This window comes from Dunckerocampus dactyliophorus, chromosome 7 (genome assembly GCF_027744805.1).
Source record: "Dunckerocampus dactyliophorus isolate RoL2022-P2 chromosome 7, RoL_Ddac_1.1, whole genome shotgun sequence".
Classification (NCBI taxonomy): Eukaryota; Metazoa; Chordata; class Actinopteri; order Syngnathiformes; family Syngnathidae; genus Dunckerocampus; species Dunckerocampus dactyliophorus.
The window spans coordinates 11,525,763-11,550,792 of NC_072825.1; the positions used below are offsets into that span (position 1 = coordinate 11,525,763).

At 40.2% G+C, this 25,030-nt stretch overlaps 1 protein-coding gene across 3 annotated transcripts in view; it reads right to left on the bottom strand.

Moving 5' to 3' along the window:
* oxr1a (oxidation resistance 1a) overlaps positions 1–25,030 on the bottom strand; it is a 152,374-nt gene that overhangs the window by 109,795 nt on the left and 17,549 nt on the right. The window contains exon 2 of one of the 3 annotated variants that reach the window (XM_054781623.1): positions 22,220–22,306. In XM_054781623.1, the coding sequence (XP_054637598.1) occupies positions 22,220–22,236 (17 nt within the window). In that variant the 5' untranslated portion in view covers positions 22,237–22,306. Of the gene's footprint in view, positions 1–22,219; positions 22,307–25,030 lie in introns of those variants that run through there. The other 2 variants (XM_054781628.1, XM_054781632.1) reach the window with 2 other exon arrangements.

The window sequence follows — 25,030 nt, forward strand, 5'->3', positions numbered from 1 at the left end:
TGGGGGATCATTTCCAGTGAGGGTTTGACTCTGGAAAGTCTGCCCTTTGTCACCGATTTTGGTTATAACCACTATGGACAGAATTTGTAGGCACAGCCAAGGGGTTGAGGGCATCTGGTTTGGAGGCCTGAGTATTGAGTCTCTATTTGCAGATGATGTAGTGTTGGCTTCACTAAGCCAAAATCTTCAACTCTTACTGAAGCTACTCGCAGCCAGCTGGGATGAAACTCCGCACCTCCAAATCTGAGTCCATTGTCCTCAACTGGAAAAAGGTGGAGTGCCCTCTCCAAGTCGGGGATGAGGCCCGGCCCCGAGTGGATAAGTTCAAGTACCTCAGGGTCTTGTTCGCAAACAAGGGAAGAATGAAGAGGGAGATCAACTGTTGATTGGTGTGACATTGGCAGCGATGTGGACTCTGCATGAGTGTGTTGTGATGAAGAAGATTTACTGGTTGATGTACATTTCTACCCTCACTTATGGTCACAAGTGCTGGGTAGAGACCGGAAGAACAAGATCACAAATGCAAGTGGCCGAAATTAGTTTCCTCTGCAGGATGTCTTGACTCCCCCTTAGTAATAAAGTGAGAAGTTCAGTCATCCGGAGGGGAGCCACTGCTCCTCCACGTCAAGATGTGGCAGCTAGGGTGGTTTGAGCATCTGGCTAGGGTGGGAATACCTCGGGGTTCCGCGATGGAAGAATTGGCCGAAGTGGCCGGGGAGAGGCAAGTCTGGAGTTCCCTGTTTAGCTGCTGCTCTGCAACCTGCCCCAATGTAAGCGGAAGAAGATGGATGGATGGATTTAAGGACAAGTTGGATATGTTTTTGCTGTTGCCTCTTACCAATAAAATCTGTGCAATAGAAAAAAACTCAACAAAAGCTGTTAAAGTTAGTGTCATTTGATTAATTATCTGTTGTTTACTCTGCAATCCAGAAACAAACATTTGCAGGTTACACTGTAGCTTTGTGTCCCCAAAATGCAGCTTCAGTTGTTTGCAAATCCTCTTTGAGGTAACAAATACACGACATTGGCAACGCACTCACATGCCAGGCATGCTGATGTTACAGAAAACAGTATAATGCTGCCCAGGAAGGCTGTAGGAAAACATATGTTTTTAAAATTGCCTTTACTCTAAAGGGATGTTCTTACAATCAAAGAACCATGTGAAAAAGGTCCATTTGTCTTCATTCCACAAACAGAGCTAGTTTGGCTGACAGTACTTGAATGTAAACTATCAAGCGGCTCTTGCCTGGATTCAAAGGTGGTCTCAAGCATTACATATAAATAGTCTCCTGAATCCATCTCTGGACAGGCACTGACTTGTGTTCACTAACCATTGATTTATCCCTTCCCACTACAGTAGATGCTGATCCCTTCTCGTCAGGTAGCTGATGTTGTCTTCTTCCATTATTCATTCAGTTTTGTTCTGCTATTTCAAGCAGCTGTAAGTAATGCAATATACCACCACAACTGGCTTTTATTCATAACAAAGTATGCAGTAAATGTAAGGTTTATTTAAATATGAACAACTATAGGCGCACTCACAATATGCTCTGAGTAAAACCTTTATTAACTTGTAATGTGTTCAGTAACATAACTATCTTAACTATCATACATTATCAGCAGAAGGCAATCATTATGTTAAAAAATTCATGCATCCATTGTCTATACCACTTGTCCTCATTAGGATCACAGATGAGCTGGAGCCTTTGGAGCCTGTCCCAAATGACTTTGGGCGAGAGGCAGGGTAGACCCTTGACTGGTCACCTGTCAATCACAAAAGAAATTTGCGAATCTGCGGGGGAGCAAATGCCAAACCGCAAATCGCGGGCGTCTCTTGTGCTGGTCCTGGGCCTGCTTAATTATTTCAACAGAGCACTTGTAGGAAAGAAACAAACCACGATAACTGACCAAAAGGATGCTAGGCTAAAGATATAAACAATCGTCCCTACATCGTGGTTCGAACATCACTCCAACACTCTTTTGCGGTTTTTACAAAAATGAATTAATAAATGATTGCTGTTTCAGATTCAATACAGCCTATTAGTACAAAAAAAAATGTTTTAAATGCATATTTAAGCAAATTGTACTTATCTTTGGCTTAAATTGAATGAGCTAAAATACAAGTTCAAGGCAGAATAAGCATTCTAATGGTGAATGTAGTACTGTTTTCTACATTGGCCACTAGGTGTCATTGTTCAGTGAGGCAGACACTAGACTCGTTCCCTAGGGAACACATTTACTGTGACACTCAAGCAGGAGTTTTATTTACATCTTAAATTGCTTATTTCCTCTTATTTTGTCCACTATATTATGACTAATATATTATATATTATTCGTAAATATATTATGACTAATACTGTATATCTTATTTTCTTTGATTATATCTGCTACTGGGTAATACAAATGTAAAGGTGACTATATGGGTATTATTTCATGTCTTCAGGGCTCTAACAATGTTAAAAACCTTATTTAGAATATCGCAAACAGGTTTTCTATGGTATAGAAAACCTGTTTGCGATATTCTAAATAAGGTTTTTATTTAATTTAATTTAGAAAACATTCAATTTATTAATATTGAATCCTACTTGACATAAATTCACTTATCGCGATAACTGAGAGACGACTGTATGGCTCTTCGGTTTTTATGGCTGGCCAAGTAGTCCATCTATGGGAAACCCTGCATGAAAAGAGGTTGGAATAGTCTTAAGTCCTTGGTGGGAAAATGACACCCTCATGCTGAAGTATTTTGAGTAATGCTGCACGGACAGGCTTATCTGTATTCTGAAGGAAGTAGAGTCGGGTGGTTCATAATGTTGTTTCTGAACAGTGGGTGACAAATGGCTGTGCTCTGTAATGCTTTCCTGAAAGACAAGCACAGCTGAATACTGATGACCTTGCTTGGGTGAAAATCGTTTGAATTGTTAAAAACAAAACAAAACCAAACCAAAAAAAAAGCAATATAAAAAAAAAGACAGCCAGAATGGCACTTTGGCCCAGACCTCCCCCTCTGGAACCACTAAAGCCACTTGAAATGTAAGACCTGCTATTTGAAATTTGCTGAGGAAGGCTGATCATCAGTGCTACCAGGCTTGATCACTTGTGGGGCAAATCTGACAGTTGAAAAGAGCTGTGAGTCAATGCGGGCATAGAAAAGGGTACCCACATCCAAACACATCCATTTGCTTGGTTTGAATAATGAGTTGTCTCTGAAAGATACATTTTTGTTGCCGTAGATGATGCACATGCCCCATGTACACGTATTGAGTTTGCATATGAATGCTGCTTTGAGGGAACTTATGCATACTGTATGCATCCAAGTACAGTATATCTTTTATCATATTACATTTGCAATCCTTCATAGCATGGCAAACCGTCCCAACAGTCAAACCTCTGTTTTCGTAAACCCAAGTTTTTGTATGATTCGATTTTTGTCAAATTCTCACCAAAATTTTGCCTCCGTTTTCCAACATTATCTCGGTAATCGTACAGTATTGCACGTAAAAATATGAGTCTGTTTGCCCCGTATCGTATCGTTACGCAAAATCGAGTGCCCAAACAAAGCACCTTACGTGTTGCTGACTCTTTTTTCATTTTTTTTATTTTTTTAAATTGAGTGTGACTGCTAAACAACCCAAAGAAACCTCTACCTCTACCAAAGAAAGTTGCAAGTGCCAGGCCTTTGACAAAGAAAATGACACACACTATTGACTTCAATTTTGCCAGGATGTAGGGAAAGTCCACATCAACAATAAGTTCCATATGTCGTTTATACATATTTTGCTTTTTTTTCCTGCATGTAAAACTATATTCTCTATAAAATACATTTTTGTTAATATTTTTGGGTGTCTGAAAAAGATAAATTAGCTTTACATTATTTCTTATGGCAAAAATTGCTTTGGTTTTAACATAAAACCTCATTGTGGTCACGGGGGTATCCTGGAGCCTATCCCAGCTGACTTTGGGCGAGAGGTGGGGTACACCCTGGACTGGTCGCCAACCAATCACAGCGCACATGTAGACAAACAATCATTCACACTCACATTCACACCAAATCTATTACTATTATCATCATTATTATTTCCACTAGGATTTGTTTTTAACACGGGATAATTTTATTCTCAAAATTAACCGGATCTATGTCAGCCTGTCTCACTTGATGCATCTGCCTGAATTCGGAAGAAGCGTAGGCAATAATGAAGTAGCAGTGGTCCTACACAGCAGAAAACCCACAGAAACAGTCACACATTTTGCGCTGCTCCATACATACCTGTCGTGTACACACACTACACACTGTTGCCAACAGCGGCCAATAACATGTAGGCTTATTTTTTACAAGAGTTCACTAAAACTTAACTTAAGTTTCCGTTATTGACAAACTATAGGAATGTTTGAAAGACAAACCATGCATTCAACTACACTTGCTAATGTATGGTGGTCACGGAGATGATTAATCATATTGAAAGTGTTAGCCCTGTTCGCTGACATTTTTTTTTTTTTTTTTTTTTTTTTTTTTGCATTTTCTTTAAATAGGTTCATTGTCTTTAATTTTTTTTCCTGCGTTAAAATCCTCTGCAAATCCACCATACATCCGGACATATCATATTGCCTTCCGCCATGTTTTCACGAGCCAAACATTACAAACTGTGCATGCTCGTATTCTGCTGCTGCTGCTCTGGGAAGTGGATTTATCGAAGTGCGATTATCAATACGGTTTTACGATCATTTTAATTTGAAACGGTAACACTAACCGTTGGGAATTTCCACACTAATCATTAATATCGGTAATCATTACATCCCTCCAGGGTACCCAATTTTTACTTAACCAGTGACAGTATTGTGCAATGTCAAGGTTACCACCCCAGCAACAAGTGTAGACTAAAAAAGGAACAATGGGTTACTTCCTAGAGCAATACAAATGTAACACAAATGGTATAAGGTTCAGTGTGATGACAAAGGGCTATAAAAGAGAAAAATGGCAAAGGGCCATGAAACCAAAAGAAATGTCTTCTTGTGTTGATGTTATTATGATGTATCTTTCATATTTTCCCCAACTGATTAACTGTCCTTACCCTGATTTATAGGCGTACTATACGCAGAACTGGACTTAGTAATTCATAAAATCTCATATTTGTTGTAAACGCAAACATAAATTGTCTGCTGGCAATTTGGAGTGCAAAGAGCTTTATCTGCACCTCTCTGTGATGTATTGAGTAAAGCCTGTGACGAGGGAGCATTGGAGAACAGGCTTTTAATCAGGAAGACCAAGGCCCGCGGCAGCAGTGTGCAAGAAGGGGGAGAGAAGGGGGAGGCAAACATTACATAAATAGGTTTATGCCACATCAAAATTCGTTATCAGAGCAGATATTAATCTTGTCAGATATATATTTAGAAATGGCTTACATAATAATAGTAAAACCAGTCCAATCTGTTTTTAATGGAAGCAATAAGAGTGACAAAATGTCAACATGCTGAAGAGTACATTTATCACTGCCCTACTGGCCCCTATTGGTGGACAGCAGGAAATGCATCATTAATGATCTGCAGCAGTGACAAATCTACAGTATATCTGCAGTTTCCGAACAAATAAATGACAATTCCACCCGGAAATGTACCATAATAACTGCAGCACAACCACATGCGCTAGCAAAAGCCCAGGTTTTGCAAACGAGTGGATTTCCTCTCTCACACCTTTGAGCTGAGCTGAGAGGATCTCTGTGACTACAACAGTCTCTTTCTCGCCCTCTAAAATTCAGAGTTGTTTCCTCCACCGTGAGTCACCAGAGATTATCTAAGGCAACATTCGGTGCAAACAACAGGAGGTAAAAATTGAAGGCTAAATGTCTTGCATGCTCAAGCGCTTTACTCGGATGGCTCTGACTCTGCATGTTAGGTGACTGATGACCGTTTTAACCCAGAAGCAGATCTTATTTAGGAGCCAATTTACTTTATTTCAATTTAAATTCACGACATCCAGATGCCAAGAAACGACAACATACCGAGTTCTTTTTCTGATTCACGTACATAATGGTGTGCATCCAGCATATTCTGTTAGACTAGATGACCTTTTATAGTAATTGTGGTGGCCCTGTGTCCTTCGGCTTTCGGCCTACGGGTGGATATTATGCAACTTGGCTGACTATATTGGACTATATGTTGCTCTCAAATGTCAAGCATGTGAAGGGTACATAAAGGACATCCCATTTAATACGCCTTTTACATAAGCAAGCACACGAATACAGTGTAACACACCTCTACACACACACACACGCAATTTCATATATGAAATTACACCACAAAAATGTAAAGTCAAGTCAAAATATGGTGTAGTGTTCTGAACGGACATGGTTAATATTTAGATCTGCCTGCAGTACTTCACTGGAAAAATCACCGATGCAATGCTACATGTCACACAGTGTTACCGTCAGTTGGTAAAACTGTAGAGGAATGCTGCATTTACGGCCACAGTGACTGCATGTGCCTTCACATGGAGAACAATGACTTGTAAAATGACTTTGCCAAAGGCACAATTGAATTCAGGACTTAAGCAGTACTAGCCCCTCAGTTTCTGGTCATGTACTTCAAAATGGGATTCATAGATTTTTTTCTTTTTTTCTTTTTTTTTTGCATCAGACGGAATGATTGGGGGGGCCCACATTGAAATGGATCATTTGCATGGAGTAACCTGAACAGGTCTAAGTGAGAGACAGAGAGAGAGAGACAGATTCTCTCCCACAAACATGGGCAGGATATCAAATATAGATGTCTCAATTTCACGAGCACAGCATGCAGAGACAGAATAAATATATGATGGCGAGATCCTCATCTCTCCCCTGATAACCTCACCTTTGTAGAAGCCATACTCTTCACATCATTCAATTGAATTGAGGTCAAAAAACTATTTCCAGATTTTTGCACGTCAAACAGTGGAAAATGAATTAATGTTTATATAAAATGTTATGGCTTGCATTAGGACCGACACATAAATCATAATGTAACACTATGCTTGGGAAATCTACATGAAGCTTTCCATCCATGTGTGACACACACACACACACACACACACACTATGCTACTATTAGGCTCCTGAATGGCTGAAATACCGTCTACTGCTAATTATTGCTACATAAATCACATGGCGCTAAGAGGGCCATGACTAAAAGCTTACTACTCAAATTTAAAAGATAATTAGTACATTTGGATAATTAGAACATTTGGAAAATCAGGAAACCTTTGTGCTGCTTGTGCATGTTACTCGAAGAACTTCCTATAATTTATTATAGAAAATAATAGCACATTACAATCAGTGCTTTTGCTAAATGTTTCAAACCAAAGTTACGTTTAGAGAACATGCATCATGCCTCAATGTAGTTGAGGAGTACGCCAGGGGTCATTCCTGGGACCGAAGTTGTTTATTTTATATGTAAGTCACCGTAATTTCTGGTGTGTAAGCCGCAGAGGTGGACGTCGTTTGAATTTGAACGATGCCGGTTCCGATTCAGATTAGTTGTTTCGATTCCAGTTCCGAAAGATTTGTGATTTCAAAGCTTTTAAGAGGTAGCATCATAAAAGTTTGCATGGTTTAAATGAGGACGCCAACCAAAGTCCTTTTTGGATAAAATTTTGAATTTTTTCAACTTTCTCACAGCTCTATTACTGATCTATTACAGTATACTTTCACAAAACATGTTTACTCTTAAAAGGCACATGCAGAGACATTTTCACATATGCTGTTGTTTATGTGTTAGTGAGTGTGTGATGCTGCAGGCACTTAAACATGCGGTAACCTGGGTGCAGAATATCAAACAACTTGTAAAAGGTTTGTCTATGAGCTATGAGTCTTGAGCTTCCATATTAGCACTAGTATACTCTGCTGCATGAATGTTGGTGTAAGCTATTTTTTATGACACCTCTGTTTTGTTATCACAAGTAAACAGGATGTAGTGCACCACGGTCTTATTTTGAGGGCTGGAAGTGTGTTGTGTGAGTTGAGAAGGTGTCTTGACTTTTGCTAAAAAAGAGACGCGCCATGGACTGTACATGAATAAAGTCGCATCGGTGGGCATCCCGGAAACCTCGGTTACGTCGGCATGAGAGCCGTCTTTCATTGTTTGACTTCCCTGATTCTGACTGCTTAGAGGAAGTGTGACGTAGCGCGTCAACAGTGGCACTCTGTTCTACACCATGAATCTGGAGGTGTTTAATCATGTTTGTCGTGCACCCTCCTTTGCAAGCTATCGTTGTGTTGTGCAAATGTTGCACTGAGGTGCAACATTTGCACATTTGCACCTCAGTGCAGAAAAAAAGAAAAAGTGAATTGTTATTATTTATTATTATTATTTTACTATTTAGCAATACAGCTCAGAAATTCCATGTATTAATCATTATAATAAATGGCCTGAAGGTTAGGCTAGTGAAGGTAGCTGTGCAATGGTGAAAAATCATGCTACCAGCTAATATGACATAACATCAAATGATAATTTCTCTATTTTCTGGTGGAAAATGAGCATTTTTGGTGAATACTTAATATCGGACCATTTGTATTAATTACCCCCGGGCATATTTATGATACCTTACCTGATTAATAAGTTATGGCCATAATCTATGAATAATATACTTGGGTTATTGACCTTTATATTACATAACCAGGAAATCATGAACATAAACAATTACAAATCATTTTTTGACTTTGGAACAGGCACAAGACCACATTAGCACAATTGCGCATTCACAAGTCCCCAGCACATCCAGTTACTGAACTTGACCTTGTTTCTTTACTCCAACGCATTCATTTATTTTAGTTTACGTTTTACATGCACGTGGCGTGCATAACGAACAGGACACCACTACGTTACCTAACACTCCCTCGTGATGAATCACAAGCCCAACCTGAAGCAACTCATAAGTCCACTATGTGATGGCGTTGACTTTGTATCAATGTGCTCTGTACTCTCCTGCATTTACCATTAAAATGTATCAATAAAAAACAATGAAAAGAATGTTTTATAAACTAATGTTTTACGCATGTAGAACAAACAACAAATCTGGATGAAGTTGGAATGGTTTGTGAACCACGGATACCGAACGATTTATCCACATGATACAATGTGTAATGATGGCTGTGAAAAGATATTTAAACTGGGCTAAACAGATCTAATACAGTTTGTGGTGAGTTCAGTAATTACCGTACTGGCCTAAATATGAGATGGTATTTTTGTCCTAGAAAAGAGTCTGAAAAAGACGAGTCTTTTGGGGGGGGGGTTTAGGGTTTTCCGGATGCAAACCAACAGGTCCACGGAGCAAGGGTGGCTTCGCAGATGCGCCACGTTCTTTAAAATGTAAACTGTAGAAGCAATTTTTGAAAACAACCTACATATTCAACCCAGCCGACATTTTATTTTAAAATATTTGAGGGCCAGTCCACACGGGAATATAAAAAGTATTTTATGCCCTTAACCGCTAGTTCCAAGGTGGGAAAATCTGATAACGCCGCCTTGTCGCTGCCATGTGGACAAGCAAAACACTCCTTTCTGAAAACGATGACTGCACGTGACTAAAAGTGACAGGTTGTGTAATGCTGGCAAAAAGCCAACATAAAATCTGAATAATTCGACTGGAATGACTCCCAGTTGACGTTTTGATATTTTTTTCTGTCGTATACTCCAAAATGACTTGCAGGAGTAATTCCACTTCGTCTAGACACGCGGACGACGACGTGTTGTTACTTAATGAGTCACAAAAGCTGCCCGCTCATGTCCTTACTTTGTGCGTATGTCTTTTTTACACCACAGACTTAGGTCCCATGGCAATCTGTTTTTTAGTTTTGGTCTAATCCAGAGTACCGAAGCAGCACAAGCGTGAACAGAGAAAACAACAGTTACGTTCCTAATTTTAAGATAATGGTGATCCGTAAAGTAAACAACTGTTCACTAGCTAAGAAATATGAAGAATCAAATATGATTTAACTGATATTGATTTGTCTTAAAATGTTTTTTTTTTTAATGTTTTGAAAACGATGGGTTGTCTTATATTCAGTTCAGTACAGTCCTTCGCTAATTATATTTTTCCCTGTGTCATACATGGTTGTGAGTGAGTATCGGACAGCAACAATATAGTTTTCCTCTTGGTATAAACAAACAAAAAACAATGAGGCTTCACAATGGAGTAAGCTGAGTGAGCAGCCTGCCTCCAAGAAGGACTCATATTTTACAAGCTTGTACTTTACCCTTCCCATGAGCCCTGGAAAATGAGCCCACCTGCTACCTTCCTCGCCCTGTTGTAACATTATTGTCTACCTGACACATTTTTTAATCCTGTACACATTTCCATTTTTTTGAAAATCATCACGACCAGTCCAGGGTGTACCTCGCCTGTCGCCCGAAGTCAGCTGGGATAGGCTCCAGCATGCCCCCGCGACCCTAATGAGGAAGAAGCGGTATAGAAAATGGATGGATGGATGGAAGAAAATCATTTAAAAAAAAAAAAAAGCATGCGAGTTGCATAACAGAAGCAATTCAATGAGGAGATACAGTAACTGGTTACTGTTGTGTAATGTCACTGGCCCCCCCACATCAAATCACACCTTTTGCACGAGACAGTTGGCACTTGTACCACTGTTATCTATCTGGACCATCAATGCAGTATTTTCCTCTCGTACACTGTTGAGGGTAGAAAAGAAGTCAGTGTGTGAGGAAAAACCTGAGCCGGGGAGATCCCGGTCTTTGTGTGAGAAGCTGGTTTGTTTTAAGATACTGTCACATTAATGGGACTGAAAACGTATCATGCCATCTTTTGTAAAGCCATAAAACACAGACGATGTCATGCGGGACGGTGTTACCTCTTACAGAATACAACCCTGTGGCCATGCAATTTCATTGGCATTCTGGGTCCACTATTGGGGACGTATGTCACCAAATAAAGTCTCACATTTCAATGCGACAAGCTTTTATTTACTGCGAGTTTTTGCATCTCGAGCAATATGTGATAATGCAAAAGTTTGACTTTTTAAACTACACTAGACTTCTTCTTTAAGAATCATTGGGCTGACCAGAAAAGAGCTTTTTGTTTCAAGACCACCAGGAAATGCGGAAAAACCGAGTACCGTAATTTCCGGACTATAGAGTGCACCTGTATATAAGCAGCACCCACTGAATTTAAAGAGAAAAAAATATTTGTACATATGCTGTATAGGCCGCAACGATATACAGGTATAAGCCACAGGTATCCACGTTTTAACATGCACAGAAAGATGCTACACAACGGTTTTTAAACCTTTTATTAAATGTTTTTTCCCCCCCAGACAGTGCGGGTAACACGGCTAGTTAAACAGTGGTCTCCCAAAAAAGCTTCTCCACGTGGTCTCCATGATGAGCCGATCGATACAGAAATATCGATAACAATACCAGATCTTAAGGCTCAACAATGGATTGTCAAATCAAAATATTGATACTTTGATACTTAAGTCATTTGAGATATGCATCTCATTAACAGGAACACTGTTAAAATAAATTAATTATTGAGACCTCGTCTAAATGATATGGAGTTGTTAAAAATAAACAAATAAATTACTTTGATGTCTTATATTCTTTATTTTATGAGCTATGCTATCACATCGGTATTGCGGATACAAGCCTGAATTTTACTCAGCATCGAACCAGAAAAGAAATGGCACATCACTAAGATGAGGGCGCGCGTACGAAGCGCAAAATGGCTACTCCGAAGCACACTAGATGTCGCAAGGTCAGAACGCGACCACAAAATTCGTGGCATCACTGCATAAGCCGCAGGGTTCCAAGCCTGAGAAAAAAGTAGCTGCTTATACACCGGAAATTACCTGATACAGTACACGCAAAAAAATCTCTAAATGTGAGATATAAATGTGAGATACAAGGCTCGCTATCCCTCCCTCCAAACCCTCCTGCTGGCTTGGCGTAGACAGACGCTCTCCTCCAATTTTGGACCAACACTTGCAAAAAAAAGTCCCTTTATGCTATTGTGTAGCTGAATAACTGTTAATGTGTTACGTCAACATACCTGACACCTATTCAGCCTATTGCTCTGCGTGCTATTGTGTAGCTGAATAGCTTGCCTTTCCAGATTAAATCATGACGCATTTTTTGACTGATGCAATTTATATATAAATATGGTGCTGTAAATGGAATAAAAAAATTCATAAAGTTCAATAAACACAGGGCATTCATAATTATTTTTGCATAATTCATTCTTATATAAAGCATGTAATAACCTAGATGGACAGAAGTGCTGAGCTGTTACAGAAGCAGACCAACTATGAAGCAGTGGCATTCTTGCTACAGTGAAATAACACACTCAACAAAGAGCCAACCACCCTGAGGTGCTCTCTTTACTTCAAGGACACTGCTGGCCAAGCTGTTTGCATGACATAATACTTCGGCCTCACAGAGCTGCTGTTGTCTTTGGAAAAAAATAGCTAATGAATACCAAACTTGGTCATGTCATTTGTGGATTAAACCGCAGTTTTTTGCTGGGGGTGTACATTTGTACGTCCTGTGTTGTGATGTGGCTTCAGAGTTTCCCCACTGGCTGGGCAGGGTTTACCCTCTGGATGACATGAACAAAAACTACGGCTGCTGCTATTGGTGTTTTAAAGTGAGTAATGAAATGAAACGCTAATTTAACTCTTCTTCAGTGTTGCCCTCAGGCTCAGCCATCTCCCAGGACACCGGATGCTGCACCTAGCAGAGCTGGAAACCATCTATCCCACAGGAGGATGAGAGGAGAGAGGGAACGAACCAGAGGAGAGGGAGCGAAAGCCCTCCAAATAAAAAAAAAGAGGAGACAAAGTTTGACCCTAGTTATACTATACTAATTGACCAATTGCACAACCAATGTTGCCTACAATTTTAATCCTGCTTAAGCTTGAAGAAAGCTTTTCCTCAAATGAATCTAAAACTTTTGAGCACCCCTATATTACAAATAATATTTGTCGCGATATCGCGGTTCGGATATCACTCCATCGCGGTTAAAAAAAAATCATGAATAAATGTTTGCTGTTTCATGGTTGACTATGGTGTATTATTAGTATATAAAAAAATATTGAAAGACAGGTCATATGTAGTATTCTGGTCACTATTTGGTGTTACATTGATGAAACATTACCTGCATTAAGCCAGCCATCAAACCTATTCTCAAGTTTAGAATACATAAATTGGAGGCTAACTAGTTAGCTCAGTAGATTGATACAGTATTGCTAAAGCGGCGGCCGTCTCTTGTGTCACTTCAGGGATCCCGTGGCCTGCGCACAAGCGGCGCGCAATGTGATAGATGTGTAAACAATGTGTAAACAAACCTAGCAGTATTGAGTATTGAGTGTATGTCTATGTATGGCAGATTAATGCATGGCTGTCCTGTGTATCAATGAACTAATACATGTCATAGTGAGGATGGATGATAGGCTGATATGACCCGACCCACATTACGTTCGAGATACTACAACAGCAATGAACTTTCCCAATGTTCCCAATGCTAACGCCGAGTTATTATGTCTTATTATTTTTTTATTATGTCTACAATATTAAGTAATGAGTATAAAGGTGACTATAGGGGTGCTATTTAAATGTCTACTGGGCTGTAATGTTAAACAACGTTTATAGGTCATAAACAGGTTTTCTATACTCTATGAAAATATTTCATTTATTAACATTGAATCCCATTTCACGGAAATTCACCTAGCGCAGTTGGGTCTGGAACCAATTAACCGCGATAAACGAGGGACGACTGTGATGGGGCTGAGCAAGTTGCAACTTGCAACCTTGTTCAAGCACCCCTCCACAGCGCTTTGTGATCAAAAACTGAAAACCGAACGCCTCCGAAAGATTTTAATGGCACGCTAATCTGATCACACACAAACTCTCTGCATATGTCACTTCGTGGATTAAAAGAGTGATGTGCGAGAGGGATGAAAACTAAAGTAAACCAGATTATAAATAACCACATCAAACCACTCCGATTTATGGAAAGCCATCCTAAATGTGTGGGAAAACCAGCCAATCTTGAGGTGGTGGTACAGGAGTGGAATGCCAGCACCAGCAGTACTGACAGCTTTTCTTTGAAGTTTGAAATTGAGCCTGGGAACGTAATCCACTATCAAATATTTTGAAATAACATATTCAAATTTCATTAGCTTGTGCTCATGGCTAGCAGGCTCACTTTCGCCAGTTTCTCCGGGTGACACCGAGCTGCTGTCCAATGACCTCACGTGTGACGCAATACGTTTAGACTCGTAACAGGCTCCTGAGGGAAGGTAGAGCTCCATGTTTTATATCATCAACATAATCTCGTTTCATGCTTCTTTGGTGTCTAACATTTGCGCAGCTGTCCAGTACAACAAGATCAGCGCGACAATGGATTGCAGCAGTAATAAAGTGAACCAACAGATAAAACGGGCACATGAACACCAGAGTTGGACCACTGACCAGTGGAAAAGGTGCACTGGAAGAGACAGATGTCAGCAGCAAAACCAATTTTAGGAAAACTCACACCACAAGCACCTTGATGGTTAAATTTTAAATACAAGCGACCACTATGAGAGCAGGATATACTATTAATAAGTCCATACTATTAGATTTCCACAACAAACCAGCCCTAACCCTAATCACTAAAATTCACGGGACATGAAGCCAAAACAGTGCAAAAATGACTGGTGATGACTATGAATCATGTCTTACCTTTGTTGTTTAGAACATATGAATGTAATACCAGTTTTGAATTGGTCCATTGTTTGGGGTAACACTGACATGATTATGACCAATAAAGTGGACATGCCTCATGTGTAACCGCCTGTGATGACATCTTCCTGTGACTTTGCATGGATCTTATAGTCAGTAAACTGACCTTGCTTTTGTTATGCTTTTGCTCCCTGCTCTCATGAAACTATGACACGTCGGGCTTTTCCAGCATATTTGTTCAGTCTTCGGAACATGGATTAGCATTGACATTAGCATGCCCTTTGTCAGCACAACACATTTTGAGTCCCCGCTTTACTGCGTTTTAGGTCCTCGGGCTGATGCTGTCATTTCCTGTTTTGTTTAACTGGCTCATCAAATTTTGGCTGATCACAGCAGTTCTGCATGTTGGCACTTGACAGCAAGATCAGGGCAGTTGGCAAATCAAGTTTTTATCATCAGAGGGAGCTAGAAAAAACAACCCTCGCACTCTGCAACTGCAACTGGATTACTCCAACACACTTTATGTAGCGGGTTAGTGGGTCCTCCATCACTTGCCTTCAGATTAGGGATGCCAAATCGCTGATAAATAAGGGGCACCTAATTGGTAGGGCCGCTTTTTTTGTGCGAAACAATTTTTTAACTATTTCTGTATGTTTTTTATGATGTATGTTTTGAAGTAATACGAATACATGGGAAACAAATTGTTCAATCATTCATTTTTTTGTGCAAAATAAAAATAAAAAAAATTAAAAGAATAAAATAAGTGTCTTTCAGCTTTTTCCCCAACAGAGGTCACCACAGCAAGAAAATCCCACGATGATTTAGCTTCATGTTTCCACCGGATGCCCATCTTGACGCATACACCGCTTATGACTTAACACAAGAGTTGGTGAACTTTATGCTCTCATTTGGTGAAAGAGAGGGAAAGGGCGGGGGCAGGTTTACCATCAAATTTCATATAAAGAATCCTGTTATTCATCGATAATCATCGATTTACAAACTAATTTTGAAAACAAAGCGCATCCCTTTTTAACCCAATACCAGATGCATACTTTTAGTTCTAAATCCGTGACGGGATAGCACTTTGGTCCACTGTGGTTATTTTAAGGTGCTTCATAGATGAAGTTCGATTATATATGTATTAAAATAAACTGGTATCTGGTCCAGCATAACACATTATGCCTAGTACAGGATATAGAAAAACTAACCGACAAAGACCATATTACAATAACACTGCATTACAAAGTCTACAATTGCGATAGGGACAGCCACACTGTAGCAATACCCCGAAGGTCAGCCCAAGGAGTCAGCGTACAGTGTTGGGGTGACAGCTTGTTAATAATGATTGGATCAGCAGGCCTTTGCAGGGGGTTAACACTTCCCAGCACACACTATGGTCCCCAGACAGCACTTGCTTCCCTCTGCATACATAAATAATCAAGTCCAAAGCCCCTTAATGTCGATCAACAGCTGAGGGGTACAGGCAGTTAGATATCCAATTACTTTATATGAAAGTCAAGAGAAGTGGGGCGTCAATGTCAGAGCTGATATTTTGTTAAGGCTGTAATTACTAACGTGTCATCATGAGCTTAATTACAATGATGAGGATATGACATTGATCACCGTAAGCATGTGGGGCTGATGAGCAGTGACATTATGTCATGCCTTTACACGAGTAAGCCAAGGACATCGCGGACGTTGTGGAAAGACGTGGCGTAACTGACAGGACAGGGTGTGGATGAATGGTCCAATGAAGAAGACATACAGTGATTTCTCTGGTATTCGATTAAAATGTAAATAGCCTCTGATTTCAGCCTCTCAAATGTGAATACTTTTTAATTCCCTTAGTCATCCATGAAAGCCGACCTATTATCTTTGTGTTTTAGGCCAAGACACACATCAGCTTTGACTTACAAAAACAGTGATTGGCATTTTTGCCACATTTCTGACATGTTGTGGCCCAAACCACGAACTGTGAGCGTTCATGTTGATTTGGTGTGTCGAGGGCCTAACCGATTACCCGATTGATCGAGACAAGCTTCAGATTACTCGATAAAGAAAGTAATCGTTAGCAGCCCTAACAGACAGACACACAGCTCAGCTTTGAAGATGTTAATTGTGGCTCAGCACTACACAGTCGTCCCTCGCGGTTTGAATTTCACGGCTTCACTCTCACAAAAATACACTAATTAATAAACAATGCTGTTTTGTGGTTGAATACATTCTATTATTAGTCAATGCATATGCATATTTACGCTGATGTTACATATTTTATGTCTAGATTAAGCATTTTCAAGCATAAAAATGGCTAAATGTGTTAAAATACAAATACAAATACAGTTCATTTAGGTATAATGTAGGTGTAACATCTGATTTACACAAAAACCCAACTTACATCATGGTCTAGAAGAGAAGAGAAATCATAGCAGCGTTGGATAAAGCCACTAAAAAGGTAGGAAGCAGCACAACAAGATTCTGTTGGATATATGTCTTACTTTTAAGCGAGGCAGATTTATGAATCCATGTAAAAGTAGTCATTACAAGGGAAACTTTAGATGAATAACCAAAATCACAACTGTCACGCTGTTCAACAGTATTCCAGTTCCATTTTAATGAGCCCATGTAGGCAGAAACAAGCTGTAGAAATGCTGCACTCTCCATTTTATTCATTAGAGTGAAACAGATTACATTAGAGGGTTTAAGACCATTACAAGCACAGCGAACTTCCGCTTTGGATTCATTGTCTACATCTTTACACTATACTTCATAGAACATAATTTGCTTTGTTAAGATTAAAATTTTAATGGAACGTTTAATTACACTCCTGCATTGTACACAAATGTTTGATATTGCCTGAGGGAATCCATGAGGGAAACAAATACTGAGAATTCACAAATTAAGCCACACCAGCAAACGGCAATCTCTGACAGCTACGCAGACTTCCTCCCCCACTTTATGGTTCATTCAGCAGTTTAGAAGGAGAAAAATGAATTGTTTAGTATTCAGCAAAAACGTGAATGCGATTTGGAGGCTTTGAATTTCCAGATAGCAACCTATTACAGTCATTTTGACCGTATCGGTGTCATGTGCTGTGCTGACACAGCTCCCAGAAGACAAAGTCCTGCCTTGGTTTAATCATCTTCTCACACACAGTGTGATGATCACACACTCTGTGAGGAGACAGGTGGATGCTGGATGCAGCATCATGAAGGCACTCAGTCATCGTTATTATCCTGGAACATACTTCTTTTTTTTGTTCTCATGGTGTTGACATGTCTAGCAAACAGATACTGCAAACTGCAACGACAGTACTCCCTCGGGGCTGTATTTTGCCATTAATGGTCAGGATACAGGGTTTCCCCTAAGATTTTTTGAAGCTGTGGTGGTGGGCTGCATGGGAGAGCGGACTGCCGTCGCTGTGTTGTGCCGCTGCTGCGTCTGCAATTTTTATTTATTTTTTTATTATCAAAAATTATTATTTTATTTATTTATTTAACTATTTTCAGCAACCAGCAGAAAATGAACAGAGAACATTGCGAAACTGTTCACAGCAAAACTGTTCATGGCAAAGTCGCTAAGAGCACTTAAAGTGAGAGTTAACTGTCATGTTGCCCGCCCCATTTAGTCAAACAGTACTACGTGACTATGTGACATAAAAGTGCAAAATTTTGTACTATTGGACACAAACCTAAATTTCATTTGATGCCTGTTTAAGAGTAATACGAATACATGGGAAATGAATTGATCGCTAATAGATTTAGTTCAAAATAACAATTAACAAAATAAAATAATTGTTATATTTTTGTTAAAGAAATGTGTCAGTGTATAGACAGTATAAATTCAGAGTACAGGGTTATGATAGCACAGGTTTATCTAACTTGCAGAACTATTAAAGCTACTTTAGCTACTACAAGTATTAAAGCTACTACTAAGGAGAGGCGAGCTACAGTATACAGTATGTGTTTTATGTGGCTAAAATTGCACTTAAGCACATCTTTACTCAGTGTGTTCATTTGGCGTTAAATACAGGCGTCATGTTTGAATGGAACACATGTGTAGACTACCGGTCAAAGGCTTTAGAACACCCCATTTTTTCCAGTTATTTATAGAAATTCAAGTCGTTCGAGTCCAACGAATAGTTTGAAATGGTAAAACAGTAAGGGCCGAGTAAGTGCCAGAGGTTAAAAAAAAAAAAAAAAAACAAAAAGGGGAAGGTTACCCAAAATTAAAAAATTATGTATATTTCAGAATTATACAAAAAGGCCTGTTTCAGGTACCAAAAAATGGGCAAACAATTAAAGCTGTTCTGCAGAAATACTAATTCCTACAAGTGTTCCAAATTCTGGAGTACCTACTACTACTACTACTACTACTACTACTACTTAGTACTTACTACCTCCTCTGTCTGCATAAAAGCAGTGTTTGGAACACAATGAGGTACTATACCCTCATGAACATCAGTTGAACAGTATTGAACTGGAGAAAGTAATTTGGACCTCGGCCGGGCAGTACGTCCAACGCCTTACCGCCTTGACTCGTTCGCTCGCTCATTCATTCATTCCTCGGAGACAGAGCGGAGTCAGCGGCTTCACGGCTTCTCCTCTGCCCAGCTAAGTGGTTGGTTCGTTCAGCCGAGGTCCCGCCCTCGAGAGCTATATACCTCACCGCGATTGGTTCGTTCAGCTTCGCACACGACAAGTGTCATTCATATCAAACTTGCGGGCCACACGAATATTAATCTTTCATATTAACACGGGGGCCATGAGTCTGAGACCCCTGGTGTGTGTGAGCATGGCCACTCATGGATTTGTGACTCGCTAAAGCATTAATACGTCATGTTTACGTCAAACTCGTGATGAATACGCTCTTTATACGCCCAAAATTGAAGAAAAAAAAAATGTCGGCGGTTCAATGTATGCCATCAAAATGATCACGTCAGGCATGCGATGCCTAAATCGTCAGGGTGTGACAGGGCCCTAAAGAAAGTCCCGGGGCCCAATCGCATTGCTGCAGCGTCCTCCACCATCACTGAAGACAACAGTCCCCGTCAGCCAGCAAACCATTCCGAGACACGGTTTGTACTTCTGAGTCACTGCTATTCTTTTGACGTTTTGTTAATACTGTAGTGATGTCATGATATTTGACAAATTGTAGGACAAATATACAGGTACAGTTTGTGAAATCCAACTTTGTTTGAGTCATTCTTATTCCCAGGTATGCACAAACTATAGTTAAATCTAAATTACAAAAATAATAGACATAAAAAATTAGATTTTTATAAAATGTCAATCATCTGTATCGATATGTCTTGTGAAGCAGAAAGTTATCATTTTCAGCTTGAAAAAAATGTATTGTGCATCCCTACTTAAAAGTATTTGAAGGAGGTAAAGTTGGCAAGGTTGCTTTTATTTGTTTTGTTTTACAGTGCGTTTCTTCCAACTCCCACATTGGCCAACGTCGGGGTCCCCAATATGGCAGTCGGAGAAACACACGGTAGCTGCTCCCAAGAAGGTCTTTATTTCTGCACTGCTCACAACAGAATGAATGCCAAAAGCAGGAACTTCTCTTTTCTGGTGCCGACAATTGCACACTCTAAGCCTTGTAACTAGGCCGTGCCCCCAGCTCAAGAGATACATGGGGTGCCCAGGGGTGGCCATGGCCACCCTTGGTCACTCTCCGGCCACCGCAGTGGCCACCCCCACGGCTGGGGGACAATTTTGACAAACGCGGCTCTGTGGTGCAGAACATTACTTCAGCCTAACCGGCATTTCCGCTTGGATGCATTTCACTGCAGCACACAACAGAAGAGAGCTGCCTATTTTATGGAGGAGCTGTTTCGCATGGACTGCAAGCGGTTATGCCCTGCACATATTTGGCCGCCATGATGGGGAGCAGAATCCAGAAAGTATACATTGAAAACATGTCCTCGGCACACTGCTCAGCTATGAATTGCTCTAATAGACTGTCCAAAAGCAGTGCCGGATCTACGAGGTAGCCAGTGGTACCTTGGCCACCCAGGTCACTCTCTGGCCACCCCAATGCCCATCTAGACAATTCAGGTATCAACCTATTGCCACCCCTATGTGAGTAACACCTTGGCCACCCCAATGAAAAATTTCGGGCTCCACCACTGAAGAGATATGACCCCTACTGTCCACCACAATTTATCTGTTGGATGACACACCAAGGTGCACAAACAGGACAACATAAAAACATCAACCCAAACTGTCCTTGGTAGAGGTAACAACATATAGTCTTATTTTACGTCTACTGACCCTACCTTACACATACTGGATAAGCAGTGTCTAGCTCATAGGCAACAACCAGAACACCAAAGCCATAAATGATGTATGCAAACACACAAAGCCACATTAAAAATAGAAAGTGTACACACAAGGACACACAACACTAAACTGGGTTATGAAACATCACATGATTTCTGAATGAAGTGTCGACACACAACCGAGGGATTATCAGCTGTAGCGGCTATAAATAAATGGCAGTATACATGTATAGCTTATGTATGCACTGTGGCTAAAGTCACCAAGTGGTCTACTTTTCCTAAACATAGGCCTGTCACGATAATCGTTAAATACATTAATCGAACGATAGAAAAAAACAAGGTCGATAATTTTGATGCCTCGATAAAATCGACATGTGCATATACGTATGCCTGTTCCCTTTTCCGCGTCTCGCGGAACCACACAGGCTGGGTGACAAGAAGGTTCACTCTGCATATGTCTGTGCGCTTTGGTTCTATAGTGGAATGAATGGAGAGAGTGATCCTCCTGTCAGCTATTCAGCCTCTTTGTCCCAGTAGGTGGAGGCAGGGGGCATGTAGTGAGTGGATACAGAGCAAAATTGCATTTTACGCCGCCAGTCCGTTGAGGTCCCGTGACCTCCTACATTAGTTTAACAATACACTACATAACTGCGTGTGTGTAGGTTTTATTGGAGTGTTTTTTTTTTCTTAACAGCGACGGTCTATATAGTGTAGCGTTGTGGGGAGCACTTCCTGTTTCCTAGCATGCTTTGCTGTACTATTTTTGTAAATGGCTGCTAAGTACATGCTTCGAGCTCACATAGTAGTTGGTTACTGTTTTGCATTAGTCGTTGGTAGTGTCTTGTCTGTTGTTAACCACCTATTGCGTTGCTGTGTGATGTTTTAGCTCTTTTATGACACCATGAGTAGGATTGGTATTTGTGGCGACGTGCCGTGATTTCAGTGAGAAGTTCATTGTGAGATGTGTTGTTACTCTGCTTGTGAAATAAGTTCTCTCTTCCTCACCGACTCGTGAGTGCCACAACATGCAACTTCTGTGGTACTTGAGTACCATCTAGTGGTTCAAATGGGACATGACAATAAAAAATTTCTGGGGGAAAAAATGAACAAAAAAAAGGTATTTGAAAAAGCCGATATGATCAATTATCGACGATAATTTATAGCACAGTTATCGACCAGCAAAATTTGTTATCGTGACAGGCCTACCTAGATAGAAAAAAAACATTGTGCTGACCTTTTGGTGCTGAACATGTTGGCGACGTCTTCTTTCTCCTTCTCAGAGTTTTTAAGTTGGTCTACACTTGAGGTTTACTTCTCAAACCTGCAGCACACACACACACACACAAACAAACAAGGGCAGGGGAAAGAAAAAGATATCGGTGAGATTCTCAGCATCACAGTCATTTTGCCCTGAGGTTTTCTGCATTACTCAGCCACTCTGACCTCAGCAACCTCCATTAGCAGGCCTCCAACTGAGCTATTCAAATTGACTGGCTATAGCAGGAGGCACTGAGCACAGCAGAACACTGCAAGCACAACAATACAGTAGAAACCAATAGTCATTCTTTTATTTAACAAATTATCACAGCAGCAACCATTAATAACATAAATTAATCCATTGGCTCTGAAGCAAACACAAGTAATTAAACCCTATTTTAAAATACATCTGCCTGTGTCAGTATCCTGCATACTACTAGGTGGTACAGTCTCCCATGCAGAGCCTCCCTATGCTATACCTTCCATAATGGGTGTGAGTTAGCCTCTGGTCTTTTATGTAAAGGTTATCAGAGACTGGAGATGAGGAGCTGCAGTAAAAGAAGACAGGATTCAATAATTAATACGGAGGTCTATGCAGGCCTCACTTCTCACCTTCGCCTGTCTGTAATGAGATGAGAGGAGGCCCGGGGGAAGGAAAGCAGAATTGAGTGATTAAAGTGCCTGGCTCTGCCCCATCTAACTTCATCTCCACACACGAGTTAGACGGACAAGCCTGCACGTGCATACACATAATCTCATTTACAACTCCTGCAGAGTGTTGTCCTATTCCCACACACACACACACATCACACACAGGGTGGGAGCAGAGGCCAGCTGAATGAAGGCGAAAAGGTTAACAAAGTAGCGTGACACAGGAAACAACTAATACTTCACTCAGGTGACATGGAAATTGAATGCGCACTTAATTCTCCAAGTATACCAAGGCAGCAGCTTCTGTGTTGCTTCGATCGTAATTCAGTGGATAAAACACAGGCCAGTTTTATTCATAAACAGGAATGTATTAAATGAAGCCATCTGCTAAGATTAATTGTTGTGACACTGCATTACTCCAAGTAATGACATATAATTGACAATGCAATAAAAAGGATTAGGGATTCTGAAGCCAAACAAACGGCCAAATAAAAGGGAAGCACTGTTGTAAATCCCATCAAAACAGTAACAGCGGGACATTAATGAGATATCATTAATAATAAAATCTCGCTGTAAAAGAGGTGCAAATACAGTAAGTCAATTATATAATATTTCAATTCATTAATGTGTGTTTTATCTTAATTTTAAAAGGAAAACTGCACTTTTTTAATTTTACCCATCATCCACAATCCTTATGAGACAAGAACATGTGTCTCTCTTTTCTGTGCGTTGTAAAGATATAAAAACAGATAAAAAGAGACAGTTCATTACTGCACGTAATGGGATACACCTATGCCATCTATAAAGCCTTCTGAAAAAAAGCGCCAGCAACGCGCCATTTAAATATAATGTGATGTTCATATTAACCAAGCTACAGCACCTTTTGTTATTGTTATTGTTGTTATTATTATTATTATTAATATTGTTACACTGAAGAACTACGTTACGGACACCTTGACACACTACACAGCCTAACTAATAGCCGGCTATCGACTAGCTTCACCACACACACTCGCCCACAGCGCGTCAGTGCCGCGCTCACAGTAATATAAAATAAAATAAAACAATAAAAACTTGTTGCAGGTTTTTGGAGGTGTTTTAATTGCGGCCTTTGTAGGCGGCATAGGTGTGTCCCATTACGTGCAGTAATGAGCTGTCCCTTTTTATCTGTTTTTATACCTTTAGAATGTCCAGAAAAGAGAAAGACATGCATTCGTGTCTAACATAACGATTGTGGATGATGGGCAAAATTCCAAAGAAAGTGCAGTTTTCCTTTAAAGTCCCCAAGCACAGTATGTGGAAGGGGTTTAATAAAAAGGAGTTACATTATTTCCAATTCCATTGCTTTTAAAAGGTGACTCATCCTCCCGTTTGTTACAGGGCTCTAAAATGATGGCACAGAGTGCTTTACAGAACTAAGCATGGCCACTGGAAAAAAAATAAAGCTTTCAGCCATGTATGTGGACCAAAACACATTCTGAAAAGGCATACAGCCATCCCTCGCTCCATCACGGTTTGAACATTGCTCCCTCACTCACGATTTTTCAAACAAGTATTAATTAATAATTGCCGTTTTGGCCTATTAGTAAAAAAAAATGCATATTTAAGCAAATGTCACGCATTTCTGGCCTAAATTAAGCATTTTCAAGGAAAACAATGTTTAAGGTAATACAAGACGTTGCTGAACTGTAGTCTACACTGGCCACTAGGTGTCACTAGTAACATGCACCAGACTTGATCTCCAACAACAGGCTCTTCTCATTTTACAGTTACTTATGTCACAACAATAGCGGTCATCATCATCATCATAAAACAGGCTACTGTTGTGGCCGTACTCCAGCCAAAACTCGACTACTTATCCCCATACGTCTCTTCCTGTCCACATGTCCGGAAGACATCTATTGGAACACACACAAAAGCACGAGTCTTATTTGTGTTCTAAATGGCTTATTTTCTTCACATAGTGGCCGCGCTGGACCCCCACTTTCTCTCATACCATAGTACAGTATGACAGACTATTTTAGAGGTTTTGAAACCGGGACTTTTTCATATCTTCAAACCGGTAACCGGTCCATGCCTTGTAGTGGTCTTATTAAGATAGAATGGTTGCTAGTGCGTCGACTTATTTCTTATTACC